Source organism: Hipposideros armiger, unplaced genomic scaffold (assembly GCF_001890085.2).
Source record: "Hipposideros armiger isolate ML-2016 unplaced genomic scaffold, ASM189008v1 scaffold_774, whole genome shotgun sequence".
NCBI lineage: Eukaryota > Metazoa > Chordata > Mammalia > Chiroptera > Hipposideridae > Hipposideros > Hipposideros armiger.
In genome coordinates this window covers 8,407-23,207 of record NW_017732124.1, presented here as the reverse complement: position 1 = coordinate 23,207, position 14,801 = coordinate 8,407, and the positions used below count along the sequence as shown (strand labels likewise).

General features: G+C 39.2%; 1 protein-coding gene across 1 annotated transcript; it reads right to left on the bottom strand.

Moving 5' to 3' along the window:
* Positions 1-339: 339 nt before the first annotated feature.
* Positions 340-13,356, bottom strand: TRIML2 (tripartite motif family like 2). The gene is made up of 7 exons (XM_019628265.1): positions 13,168-13,356; positions 12,798-12,893; positions 10,654-10,836; positions 9,398-9,550; positions 4,829-4,851; positions 4,561-4,661; positions 340-926 (listed from the first exon to the last, which is right to left on the bottom strand). Exons 1-7 carry the CDS (start codon positions 13,354-13,356, stop codon positions 340-342), a joined length of 1,332 nt encoding a protein of 443 aa, XP_019483810.1.
* Positions 13,357-14,801: the final 1,445 nt, after the last annotated feature.

Sequence of the window (14,801 nt, the reverse complement as noted above, 5' to 3'; positions counted from 1 at the left end):
AATCTAAAGTCCTGATTACACCTAATTCTATTTTCAGAAATATCTCTAGAGTCATAACCTAGTCCTTAGGATCCCAGGCTCTACTTCTTCTCTAATTTCCCAATCGTATGCTGCATATGCATTTTTTGTTCTAATTACAATGGGGTCCTTCAGTTAAGACTCAGCTTAAAGGTAGCCTCTTCCACTAAACAGGTGTGGAAAGCCACATCAGTGCAAAGGCTCTGGGGGTATTGAAATGGGTTCCAACTCAAGGGAGAGAAATCTTTTATTGAATTCCTTAATATAAATTATTTTACGAAGTCATGCTCTTAACTTTCTGGCATCTTGTAGCTTTAGATTTCACAACAAAGAAGATTGGGGGCTAATAGTAACATTACAAGAAGAAACATTAGGGAGGCAGATGCTAAGAGAGTCTGAACATGTGCCTGCGTTTGGGATACAAAGAGAAAATATAGGCCTGAGAGCTCCTTGGAAGGCAAGATGTGTGAAATTATAAATGAGGAGTCTCTTTGTCACATCATAGAATGATATCTGCCGATTCTTACAGTCTAGGAAAATTCCAACTTTGTGCATCGGCTCTCCCAAGGAGACTCTTTTTAAAGGGGGAAAGACCCAGAAGGTCCAATCAGTTCCCATCATGACGCCCATGAGTAAGACTTTATCTCCATAAGCTTTGGGCATGTCACCCTTTCTGCGGGCAGGGTCTTCATATACACCCAACTGCCACTTTGTTGCCTTTTGCACATCCACCTCCCAGTAGTGCTTCCCAGAGATGAAGCAATCCCCACCCAAAACAGTAGCTCTGAAGTCAAATCTCCCAGGGTTGCCAGGTATGTCCTGCGGAACATTTCTGAGTCTTACACTTCTCAGATCCTCAGATAAGACAAGACAGGGATGAGCTGTTTTAGGATCCAAAGTTATAGGTCCTGTAGGGAGAGAGAAATTTAGTTAACCTAGGGGTTCACCAAAGTTAGTTCTAGAGACTGATGATTTCTAACATGCCGCGGCTTCCCAATGAGTGAACATGAGTCTCAGGCAGATATGGAAGAGGAGATGCAGAAGAATCTAGGATGAGGAGCTTCTAAACTTTGCTTCAAGAAATGGACATTATAAGGGAACGAAGTCAATAAGATGATGGAAGAAGATGCAATGTATCTGAGGAAGAAGAACAAAACGAATAACAATGGACTACGAGGTGTAGACATACCTTTCAAACCAGAAAGGAATTTTACTAGGATGTGAAAATGTCCTGGTATCCAGTCCTAGCCAGATATTACCTGGGACCCAACTCTAGTCCCCTAATGATCTTCTCCAAGCCTGGAACAGGCAGAAGCATTGGAGTCTCCTAATAAAGCAGTCCATTCATGGCTCTTCCTTATGACCGATGCTCTTCTCATATTAAATATCACCAGAGTGTGATAGATGCCTAGAAATCTCTGCCAGCAGACCCTTGATAGTGAGTAAATCAAATGAGAATATATCAGCAGAGGCTAGAAAAGCCTGTGAGAATCCTGCAGAAAAATCAAGCTGAGAACAAGAAAGCTCAACGTGATTTCTTATACTTTGAAAGTGATACTCTGACTGTTCCTTCTCTATATCTTCCTTTTCAACCTCTAAATATTGTGATTTCTCATGGCTCAGTCCTGAGTCTTCCTTTTTTACTTCATGTACTCCCCCCCACTACTTTGTATAGCCTCAATTTTAAATATCTTCTGTACATTCATGGCTTACTCCATAAATAAGCTGCCAAATACCAGTTGGGCATAACACAGGCATTTCAAACATACTACGTCCAAAATGGAACTCCCAAACCTATCCCTTTCCACTTTTCTACTTTTCAGTTAATAACACACTAATGCTTTAGTTGATTAAGCCACAAACCTCAAGTAGTTATTTATTTCTTACTTTAACATCTAATCCAATAGCAAGTTTTACTGCCAAATGAACTTAAATCTCTGGACTTGAAGCCAAATTCCTGTCATTATCAGGGTGCTCATAAAAGCCACAAGCCTTGAGTTTTAAGTTTTAAGTTGCCCGTAGCTCCTAGTATTTCCAGAAGACTGCAAATTCTTTCTGGAAGACTGCACATCTTCATTCTTGGCCTCAAATAATTTCTAAAAGTAATATCTCAGTAGAAAAGGAAAGCTTACGTATTTTTAAAAAATCATTAAACACACCCTCACAAAGTAGGGAAGTGCTATTGAGTGAGACTAGCAGAAATAAATCTGAAGAAATTAAACATTTGAATTAACAGGCACAGATTCTAAAATAATTTTTACTACGTTTGAAGTAAAAAAAAAAAAAAGCTTAAAAATATCTTCAGGATACAGGATATAGGAAACTGAAAATAAGACCAAGTGGACTTGACAAAGAACCAAATAGATTATCTAGAAATGAACTCAACATCCATTCATGATAAAAAGTCTTTTCAAACCAGGAACAGAGGGGAACTTCCTCAACTTGGTGAAAGGCAACTATGAAAAACATACAGCCAACTGTTAAACTTAAAGGTGAAAGACTTAACACTTTCTTTCTCCCCAAGATCAAGAACAAGGGAAATGTTTCTCGCCACTTCTATTCATTGTCATATTTGAGGTCCTAATCAGTATAGTAAGGTGAGAAAATACAGAAAAGGCTTACAGATTGAAAAGAAATAAATAAAACTGCATTAACTGTATTCACAGATTATCTGACTATCTTTGTAGAAAATCTCATAGAATCTATAAGGAAGCCAGATCAAATAAATGAGTTTAGCATAGCTTTAAATACAATGTCAACATATACGAATCGATATTATTTCTATATACTAGTAATAAACTAAAAGTAAATAAAACTTAAATTAGAAATTAATATTTAATACAATTAATAATAGCACTAAAAATAAAATACTTAGGGATCCATTTAAATATGCATAATATTTGTTTGCTGAAAATTACAAAATACTGATGAGAGAAATCAAAAACCACCTAAATAAATGAAGATATATAATTTTATCCCCAAATTGATATATACAGTCAATGTAAAGCCAATCAAAACCACACAGTTTTTTTAGCATGGCTTTTTTTTGTTAGAAGCCAACAAGCTGCTTTTAAAATTTACGTGGAAAAATCAAAGGATGTAGAGTAGCCAAAATTACTTTTTAAAGAAAAAAGATGGAGAATTCACAATGCCCTGTTTTATGACTTTCTATAGAGTAAAAAAAAAAAAAAAAATCAAACCAATGTAGTATTAGCGAAAGGATAAACACAATGATGGATGGTTCTATTAGAGTCTGTATAGACCTGCTCATATGTGACAACTGATTTTCAACAAAGGTGCTAGGTAATTTTAATGGAGGATAGTATTCTCAACAAATGATGTGGAACAACTGGATATGGATACATACACACACACACACACACACACACACACACACACACACACACACACACACACAAGGTAGCTGTACCACATCTTGAATCCTATACAAATATTAACTCTAAATGGGTAATAAACAAAAATATAAAAGCTGAAACTGTAAAACTTCTAGGAGAAAATTTTTGTTGGGGTAGAAAAAGGTTTCTAAGATAGGATGCAAAAAGCACAAATCATAAAAGTAAAAAGTGATAAACGGAAGTTCAAAATTTAAAACTTCTGCTCTTCAAAAGACACTATCATGTGAGTGAAAATATAAACCACAGACAGGGAGAAATATTTGCAAAACACTTATCTGATAAAGGATTGGTAGAATATACGAAGAAATCACAAAACTCAATAAGAAGATAAACAATTTTTAAAATGAGGAACGTGTTCATAGATCTACTTCAAAGAGCAGTAGTAAAATGTAAGTAAACACATGAAAAATACACCCAATGTCATTAGTCATTTCAGAAATGGAAATTAAAAATCAAAATGATATACTACTATATACCTAATTAGACTAGCTTTAGTAAAATTTTAAAAAAAGGCAATACCAAATAACATCTTTACTGGTGGAAATGCAAAATGGCATAGTTATTGAACCAAAAGAAATGAAGTCATGGTCACACAAAAATCTGTAAGCAAATATTCATAGCATCAAGTCAGAAACAAGTGTCCATGGAATTGCAAAAGGATAAATAAATTGTGGTATGTTCATACAATGGAATACCACACAATGACAAAAAGGAACAATCTACTGATACAGGCAACAAACTAGGATGTGCCTCAAATACATTACACTAAGTGAAAGGAGCCAGACTCAAAAGGCCACATACTGTATGAATCCCTTGACAGGACATTCTGGAAAAGGCAAAACTATATGGGTAGAAGATAACAATCCTTCATTACCCATATTGATATTTTCCCCCTAAAAGTTTAAAATTTTTAAACTGAGAAATCTGCCTGCAGTGACGTTTCAGGTTTGGGAAAATGACCAAAAATCTGCACAGGAGAGCCTTTCAATGTCAGATCATGCAATTATCTTGATAATTATCTATTGCGTCTAAGCATATTAAACTCTCCGATCTTTTATATCCTTAAGCTTTCCAGAATTTACTTTTGTTTATGGTAGGATTTAATCACAGATGTACATCAACTTACTTTGGAGTACTTTCAACATTTTGTTCATTCCTGGAATCTGGCATAAACTCAGTTCTGTGATTTGGGCAGGCTCTAGACATTCAAGCAGTGGTGACCCACCACTCCTACAAAGAAAGGACAAGTTCAGTTCTGTGGGCAGATCCCAAGCCCCTCCACCCAGATGGTGTCATTACAGGACCTCCCTATCTCTACCCCAATAACAAACTGGCTTTACTGTTCACACATCAGACATTGATTCTGACCCAATGTTTCCAAAATGAAAACTTACCATTCCAAACAGTATCTTGCATCCTACGGGGGATAAAAAAGAAACACGATTACTACCAGCCAAGCCTTTTGTGAGTTATGCCCATGAAAATATGTTCTAGGGCTGGCCGAGTGGCTCAGTTGGTTACGAGTTTGCTTAAGAGCATGAGCTCTGAGCAACAGGGCGTTGGTTCAATTCCCATGTGGGCCAGTAAGCTTCGCCTGAACTGCGCCCAAGCTAAGCTGCCGCTGAGCTGCTAACAAGTGGCAGGATGGCTCAGCTGGTGAGAGCACGTGCTCCTAATGACAAGATTGCCTGTTCGATGGTGGGCTATGACCACCCATGGCTGGGACTGAACTCAGCACCTTGAGCTGAGCTGCCGCCTGGATGGCTCAGTGGATAGAGTGTGCGTTCTTAACAGCAAGGTTGCTGGTTTAACTCCCGCATTAACAAAAAAGAAAATATGTTCTAATAATGAAATTTGATTTCCATGTAATTTCTTCAGTTTCATGATGCTACTTCTCAGATATCAAATTTTAACAATGAATAGGAAAAGTTGGAAAAATGTATGAAGTCACTGTTATATTTCCAAGGGAAATATTTTCTATACCTCACCTCAGCCATCTTATTCAGAACGATCTTCATTCCAGCTCAACCCATCTATTTGCTTTCTATAGTGGGGGTGGCAAGGTTAAGCACATGAAGGGGCCTGCAGGGCTGGAGAGTGTGGTTGGAGCCAGGTCAGGAACTAAGCTTATTTGGGTCACACCTATCCACACCATGTAGAACTAGGCTTGATTCTAAAACAAGAGCTAGAGGTTTATGGGTAGGAGCTTCTCAAATAAGGGTACTCACATTGCAAATATGGGCCTTGCAGAGGGATATGGATAGTCTTACAAAGATTAATAATTTACTTGTTGAAAAGGTAATGCATGTTACCATGCAAAATTCATGATACACAATACTATACAAATAAATATCACCCTTGTTTCTCAACGCTACCAGTAATTAAAATGTGTGTTTATTTTGCCAGAGGCAGTATGAACCTTATCAAGCATGGGTCTATATGTATATTCTATAAAACCAAACAAAAAGCAGTTCTGCATTTTTTGTTTTTTGTCTTTTTCACTTAATGAGATATCTTTTTTTAAGATTTCATTGGGGAATTGGGGGAGGGGAACAATGTTGAGGAATTGGAGAAGGGGAACAGCCAAGTTGCTGTCCTTCAATCTTAGTTGTGGAGGGCGCAGCAAGCTCAGCTCCAAGTCCAGTCATGCCGCTCAGCTCAAGGTGCTGTGTTCAGTTAGTTGCAGGTAAGCGTAGCCACCATCTCATGGGGGAGTTGAATCGGCAGCCTTGTTAAGAGCACGCGCTTTATCCCCTGAGCCACCTTGGCAGCAGCTCAGCTCAAGGTGCTGAGTTCAGTCTTTAGTGTGGGCGGGCGTAGCCCACTATCTGGAACAGACAGTCTTGTTAGCAGCACATGCTTTCACCAGCTCAGCCATCCTGCCACCTTTTGGTAGCTCAATGGCAGCTCAGCTCAGGTACAGCTCACTGGCCCATGTGGGAATCGAACCAGTGACCCTGTTGCTCAGAGCTCGCACTCTTGAGCAAGCTCTTAATCAACTGAGCCACTCAGCCAGTCCCCTTAATGAGATATCTTGAAGAAANGCAGTGTCACTGGCCCTCATATGTGGGATCCGAACCGGGGCCCTCTGGCGTCCCAAGCCAGTTCTTAACCATCGCGCCACTTGGCCGGCCCAGAGCTCACACTCTTGAGTGAGCTCTTAACCAACTGAGCCACTTGACCGGCCCAAGCCTTCTTTTTTTTAACAATAGAATATCCTCTGCAAAACAATGGGCTGCCTTTAGTTGGGAACAATTATGACTGAGCCAATGAAGTTCAGATTTTTGGCAAAGGTCACATTTTAAGAAAAACAAAATTGATGAAGTTAGACTAAAGAGGGTCTGGTTCCAGCTTGGACACTTAATTGCCATGACCCCCACCAACCCACTGAATACTGATCATCAATCATCAGCAAAATGAGAATAACTATAACCATCTTTCGTGTATGTGTGGGCATTAAGTGAGAGGTTATATAAAACATGCATATGAGAAAGGTGGTAAAAAGGAGACATTTCTCTCTAAATGAGTATCCTTTCTTTCCTCTGCTCATCCACAGTCATGTTTTTTGACAGAGTCAAGAACATAGTCTTCCTCATAAATGAAGTGTGTAACCAGGACTTTGGTAGAGATGACACAGATGAGTTACAGGGCAAATGAGAAATAAAGAGCCTTTTTATGCTCCATTTAATTTCTTTTGTCTAATAACATATACATGACAATGGTAACTAATTGATATTGAGACATTCAGCTTTAATTAGTGTGATATTTTTATCCTAAAACTTGAAGACTACTGGCCTCTATATATTATCATAAATGGCCTTCCATTTATGGCAGAAATCATCTCAATAATAAATCTACATCATCAACATATTAAAATCTGCTTGCTGCTCACTGTACTAAATCATATGTAGCTCTATGCCTTTATGTCAAACAAGAAATCAAAAACCTGTTTGCCACCTTAAAGTCATCTGATAATTGTGACATCTTTTAAGACCTGAAAGTGCACTTGTTAAAAGACTGGCACTAAAGCTTTAAGGGATTAACCAACCTATTGACTGAGGAAAAGGCAGCTTTATAAATAGACTTGATCAGAGACCTGTTTCAATATGAACATAATCAATCATGTGGTCCCACACCCAGAGAGGAACAGACTATTCTAGAGGAAGAAGGGATAGAAACTCCAAGTCCTGGTCAGTCAATGCCTTTTGAGCTTCCTTTGCTTGGCCCGTTCCAAATTCTTTGGGGTGTACTTGCTTTTCTAATAATGACCCTTGAGCCATTCTCTACTGCTCGGGCCCTGCTTCTGCTTCTTTGAAATGTATTTTTACTTCTAATAAACTCCTTTTCTGCAACTTTACCTCTCTGGTTCATGTCTCCATTCTTTGGTTCCACAAGACCTTGATCCTGGCACAAGAAATGTCCTACATCATTTGGGGACTCACCTGGGATTGAAGGAGAGGTAAATATAATCTATGCTTTTCTATTTGCTTTGCCCACTCAAGGGTCTTCATCTATATTTTTCTGTCACACAAACATTGGGCCTCCAACAGTCAGGTAAAGGCGACTAGCTCAGCTACCAATCTTAAGACTCAGAGGACAGGCTTTGTAGGAAGGCTCTGATCAATCCCCTCTGGTGCTAAACTGGAAGAATATTGGTTTTAGCCCGACTGCTTTCTCTCTTGTAAGGAGGGAGCCAAGGATGGTGCGAGGTTGGGGCGAAGGGCTCTTGGTGGCAACCAAGAGGTTCCAGCTGCGGCAACTCTGCAGTGAAACCCTAAAGGCTCCCCGAGTCCTCCCCTGATCCGACTGCCCATAAGAGTGCCATCCGGAGGCTCTCCTTCTCTCAGCTGCTATCGCCCATCTCTCTGCTGCCTTTTCCCCCCCAGAACACTGGCGCATGGCCGAGTTGTAGGCCTTTGCGTGCAGTTGAGGGGGTCTCGACTACGGCAACTCTGCAGCAGACACCTGAACGCCCCACTGGTCTCTTCCTGGCCCAACCGCCCGTAAGGGTGCCAGCTGAACGTCTCCCCAACCAACCCTTTTTGCTTTATTTCATCCTGACACTGTCTCTCCTCAGTCTCTGAGACGCTGGTCCACGGTCCCTTCCCTGCAAGACCTCCTCAGCACACACTCCCCGCCAGCTTCAAGACTTTTTAAGGTAAGAACATGGAACTTAGTCTCTACAGAACATCCCTTGTTACTCAGGTTAAGATCTACTGGCATTTGGCCTACCCTCTCTTACCATCTTATTGGGATCTCTTTTTAGTTTTTTTATTATATTATTATTATTAGGTGAGCCATCCTGCCACCTGTTGGCAGCTCAGCGACAGCTCAGCTCAGGCCAGGAATTTAACCGCTGTTGCTCAGAGCTCGCACTCTTAACCAACTGAGCCACTCGGCAGGCCCTCTTTTTAGTTTTAAAGCGCAGATGGAACTGCTTTGAATTTCCCACTTTATGTCTCTGTTGTTTTTGCGCCCTTTCCTTCCATTGCCCATACTCCAATGACTGTTTAGTGGCCTGAGTCCATCTAGGGCTCCACCCTGGAGGTCCNCTCAGAGCTCAAACTCTTGAGCGAGCTCTTAACCAACTGAGCCACTCGGCCGGCCCCTTGAAGAAAATTTTTTAATGCCCACAGAATTTCTTCATTTTTTATGCTTGCAGAATATTCTATTGCATAGATGTACCATGTTTTGACTAACCAATTATTTACACAAAAGGGGCATCTTAATTAAAACTTACTATTACTAAGTCTAAGTGAGACTTCATATCATGAAGTAGCTCTATACTATACTATGATTTTATGATGCTTCATAATGCTTTTGGTGATTGGCAAAGAGCTATATAGACTTCGTGAATGGTTAAATATCATTGGATATTGTGTTCTGAAACTGACCCCTATTGAGTACAGTTCACTTCTCATGTCTCAAATACTATATAATGAAGGCTTTTGGTAGAATCTTACCTGGAGCAATGCTAAGGTGGAGACCCCACACTTCTTCTTTAGCTCTGCGGTGATCTTTTCGAGACTGCAGATACATTCCGAGAGCCTGACTTCACTTTCCTTCAGTTTGTTCATGTTCTCTCTCCCCACATTGTTCAGTCTCTGTAGAAGCATCTCCTTATTACTATTTAGTAAATGGCATTTTCTCTTACATGCTAATTCGGCCATCTTGTTAAAAAACCTGCTTTACTGCCTGCCAACCCCGAAACAGACAGAATTAGATAAGGCCAGGATATCCCTGTGTCAACCAGGACACCTCAACAGAAACTTGATTCTTTGATACAATGTATTTATGTTGACATAGATGGTGTGTGTGTAGTCCACTTATTCAGATAATAGCCGAGACCTAAAACAGATCATTTTTTTTAACTGTGCAGTTTTGTTTTCCAAGTTTCCTATTTACTTCATTAAAGATTTAAATAAAAAATTAAATATAAAAAAGAATTAAATAATTAAGCCACTGATATCAGCTTTTTTAAAATCGTTTCTTGACTTAAGCACATCAGTACATGTTCATGTTATTTTTTCTTAAAGAACACAAATAATGGCATACTATTCTGTATTGCCAATCTGACAAATGTTTTCCCTTAATAAATAATATGTTCTTGGAGAGCATACCTTATTCATACACAGAGCCATGTTATCTCTTCTAAATGCTAAAGAACAATTTTATGTACATAATTTACTTTATAAGTCCCATAGTGATGGATATAGGTTGTATCTAATCTTGTGCTATCAGTAATAATACCTAATACTCATCTAGCACATAATACATATATAACATATAAACACTAGAGAGCTTTATGTAGACTATCATACTCAATCCTCACAGCAGTATTATGAACCAGGGGCCATTATTATCCCCACTTAATAGCTAAGGAAACCGAGTCAGGTGTTAAGTAACAAGTCCAAGGCTACATACAGGTTAGTAAATAGCAGACCCCAGACAGGAACCTCATTGATTCAACTTCAAAGACTACCTCTAAGCGAGGCTCTAGACTAAAATAATTTTACAGTGTTCCCTTATCTATGTGTCTTTTTATATGCATGTAAGTACATTTGCAATAAATTCTCAGAAATAGAATTGCTACGTGAGTATATACATCCTTTAAAAAAACATATGTGGCTGCCACGAGGTGTCTTATTGTAAAACTGACATGTTCATCTCTTTCTCTCATTTCCCAAATTTTGTAAGGATGCCATTTTCAACATCTCACCTGTAGTGTTTCATGGAACTTCTTCTCTAACTCTACCATTTGACTCTGATTGGTTTCTCTCAAGTTCTGGTTGAATATGCACCCTTGCAGGCTCTCGAAGTTCATCTCATTGTCTTCTGCCATCAACTGAAACATCATCTTATATTCAGACTCAATCATCTCTTTCAAATTCTGCTCCTCTCCCTTCATCACAGATATAGATATGATAGACTTCAGGTTAAACACCACAGATTGACCATAAACATTTATCTCTTCCCATCTTTAACTTCAAAATAAAGACAAGGAAATAAAAAGTATGAAGACAAAGGAAATTTCAGAGTCAAGATCAACTAAGATATCAACACAAACCTAGAAAACATGAAACACAGATGGAGGAATACTAATTGACTGAGGGAACTGAGGAATCTACAACCTCAGTGACCAAGTAGATGGAAACCAGAAAAACTGAAAGGCATAGCCAACACTTGCTGATGCTTTGAATAAGGGTCACGAGAAAAGAGGAATCAATGGGTTACTCCAAGGTTTTTAGACTTAACCAACTGGAAGAATGGAGTTGCCAAAACACAGAAAGAAAAACTGTGGAAGGGATAGATTCCAGAGGTGCGAAATGTACGAGCTGAGTTTCAGATATGCTGATTTTGATTAGTCAATTAGCTAGGTGAGGAGAGATGTCCAGTAGGAAGGCAGATATGAAAGTCTATTATTTGGAAGGCTGAGCTGGAGATGTACATTGGGAATAGTAAGCTTAGTGACAAAATGTAATCTCATGACATTCGATGGAATGAAGGTTTATCAAGAACCTGACCACTTTCCCCCTCTACCACTACCCCAGCAGTTCACCATCACCTGTCCCTGATTAGAACAACACTCCCCTTTCAGGTTTCCCCACCTCCACGCTCACCCTCCTACAGTCTATTCTCACTTCAGCTGCTAGAGTGTTTCTGTGAAAATAGAAATGAGATCATGTCACTCCTCTGTTCAAAATTTTCCAGTGGTTTCCTTATTTCATTGCAAGTAACTGCCCTACATGACTTGGCCCCTTTATCTTCTCACCTCATCATCTTCTAGTCTGCACTTCCTTCACACAGCCCCAACCACGTAAATGCAAATCTTGAGACCTTTATATTGTGCTTGCCCTTCCATCTGCCTAGTATATTCTTTCCAACACTGCATGGCTCAATTCCTCACTTCCTTCAGTTTTCTCAAATGCCACTTTCTGAATGAAAAGGTGCCTATCACTTTATTTAAAAGTGCCCCCCATTACCCTTCCTGTTCAAAACAAAGTTTATAGCACTTAGTATGTAACATACTATATGCATTTTGCTTGTTTTGTTTACCTCCAGTACAATGTCAGTTGCATGAAGGCAGATTTCCCCCTCCCCCCCACTTATGAATCCCCAGCACCTAGCCTAGTTCTTGGCAAATAATGGGACACCAATGTTTGTTGAATACATGGTGCTTGGGGTGAAAAAAATAGGGATCAGTTGAAAAATTATTTTACAGACTGGCAATTCTCATCCTCTACTACCTGCAATTGGGTATTTTCTTTAAAAATTGATAAAGGGAAGACCCAAAATCCAAAATACCTGTCACAAAATAGAGTTAAATATGAAGAAGAAAGCTTGAAATCAGAAGTGAAACGTGCATAATAGATGGTAAGCCCTCAATTTGGATTGTAATTCTCAGATTGCCCTTTAAAATGGTTTCAGGATTTATACTGCCACCAAAAATACATGAGATATTTATTCTCATATAGCGCAGTTATAACATGATAAAGTGTTATCAATCTTTTTGATCTTTGCCAATAAGGGTTACAAATGCGATCTCACTACCAAATTAAACACAATTATTTTGTATTTCTCCTACCATGGGCAAAGTTCACGATCTTCTTGTATGTTCAAAAGATATTTGCATTTTCTTTTCTGTGAACTCTCATTTCTTTGATCATTTTTCTATTAAGTTTCTGATCTTTCGCTTTTTGATTTTTAAGCGCTCTTTATACGTTAAGAAATTAACAGTTTTCCTACATATGGATTTCACATATTTTTTTTCCTTCTTTGTCATTTGTCTTTTGACTTTGTTTATATTATTTGGTATCCAACATTATAGGTAATTTCCCCCTAAGAATCAAGATAAGCACTGACCTGAACCATCACCATTCTTTCTTGCTCATCAGCTAATAGGCTTTTAGCTATTTCAAGTTTCTCCATCAATGTGATCAATAGCTCCTGGAACAATTTCTGCAGAGAAATAGATCACAGAATTACAGGTAAAGTAATTGCTTTAGAACAGTTAGATTCCCAGCTTTAGACAACTGAGAGGCCAGTAGCCTTGACCATGTTTTCTTAGCCTGGAAGTTGGACGTCTTAATATGTTGTCTAGTGTTTTTCGCTAAACTAGGGGAATGGTCTTAGACTATCTATCTTAGAGGATCAGACTATCTGCCCCCCAAATAAATAAGTTAATAAATAAGAGGAGGCAGCCTGAGTGCTCTGGGGTCTGGAAGAAGCTTACCCTATACTTCTCAGCAGCCTCTTGTACTCCATACACGATGTGATCCTTACGCTCCTGGGACTGGAAGCACTTGTCACAAAGCGTGATTTGGTCCTCATCGCAGAACAGCAGGTGCGGTTCCCGGTGTTTCTCACAGTAGGCATCTTCTGGGATTTGCTGCTGTAACTGGAGGCTGGGCTTCTTGGACATCCCGGCAGGTATCCTTTGTTGAAGATCAGGCAGTTTCTGATGTGGAATGCTTCCCTGCACTCTGCGGAACAAGAGAAGAGTGCGGCGCTCTGGGGCAGACACACTGGCTGGTCAAGCTCAGCGTCCACAGGCAATATTAGATCATTGCATCATGGACTCCTCAAATTGAATGCACATTCCCTTCAGGGGAAGGAGACATAAGGAGTTACACCACCGTTCTAGGATTAGAAGGGCATTCTCAAGTTTTCTGAGAATTTTGAGCAATTGGCTAAAAATTACTTACAAGTGAAAACATAACACACCATTTCCCTGTAATTATTAAAAAATAAAAGAAAGAAAGAAAGAAAGAAAGAAAGAAAGAAAGAAAGAAAGAAAGAAAGAAAGAAAGAAAGAAAGAAAGAAAGAAAGAAAGAAAAAGGAAAAAAGAAAAAAAAGCGGGGGAAATGGTGCTCAACAGAGGGCACAATGCCTTATAAACATTGGAGTAACTTCCGGAACTAGGGTGAGGCAAAGTCTGGCGTTAGACATTCAGGCCACAAATTTAAGGAACCACTCACTTTTCCAGTGTTTCCAGTAGCCAGAATAGGAGAGGCTCTTTGAATGCGTCCTTAAATATGAAAGGCGCTTGGGTGTCCAATTTAAGGAGGTACTCACTTTCTGGTTTCAAAGTTGCGCAGGAGCCTGGGAGTGAGGCATCTCAAATTTGGCGCTAAAAGCCGGAAAGCCAAAGGTGTGCCTCATTCGAGAATTGGCCTTTAAAGGGCATTGGTTAAAAATAAAGTGACCCCCCCACACACACAACGAAATAGATGATAATTTTTCCAAATACTAAAGGGAAATTGCATGTTTTTTTTGTTTTTTTTTAAAGGGAAATAGAGCAAGAAATTCTCCTGCATCCTCATTCCTAGATAATCGTCTGATTACCTTTGAGCAACAAGCCTACCTTTTCTCTAGAAACATTTTAATTACATTCTGAAAACATTACCTACTGAATTCAGGGAACCCTTCTCCGATAAAGAATCACCTTAGTTGACATAGCTTCTTCATCTAACCCTATCTCCAGCTATTGTTGGGTGACACTGTGACACCAAGTATTAATTTCTCAAAATCCTATATATTGACATTTGTCCTCATTTCACCTTATCGACCAGCTTTTTTGACAATATCTCCTGAAACAGGTCAACCTGACATATCTCAAAACTCCCAAATTTCCAATTTTTGGGTTTTACTAGCTTTCCACCTCCTCTCATGCGCTCACTCCTACCCAAATGTTTTTTGCCATCAATTAGACCTCCTGTCTTTTCATTTATTGTTTATTTAATTTTTAAGATATGTAAAACATGTTCACAATTCTGAAGTTGATTAATCCTGTATAGATGCCTTTTTTGTCATTGTTATTTTGTTAGGGTGCATATTACAGCAGCAGTTTTAAAAGTGTGGTTCCC

What these genes read in the sequence shown, in the direction of transcription:
- TRIML2 (XM_019628265.1), bottom strand. Translation starts at nt 13,356, where the DNA reads ATGTCCAAGAAGCCCAGCCTCCAGTTACAGCAGCAAATCCCAGAAGAT. An exon ending in AAAGAATGGTGATGGTTCAG is followed by an intron (nt 10,837 to 12,797) that starts GTCAGTGCTTAT and finishes TCTGTGATGAAG; the next exon opens with GGAGAGGAGCAGAATTTGAA. An exon ending in AGTTCCATGAAACACTACAG is followed by an intron (nt 9,551 to 10,653) that starts GTGAGATGTTGA and finishes AGTAATAAGGAG; the next exon opens with ATGCTTCTACAGAGACTGAA.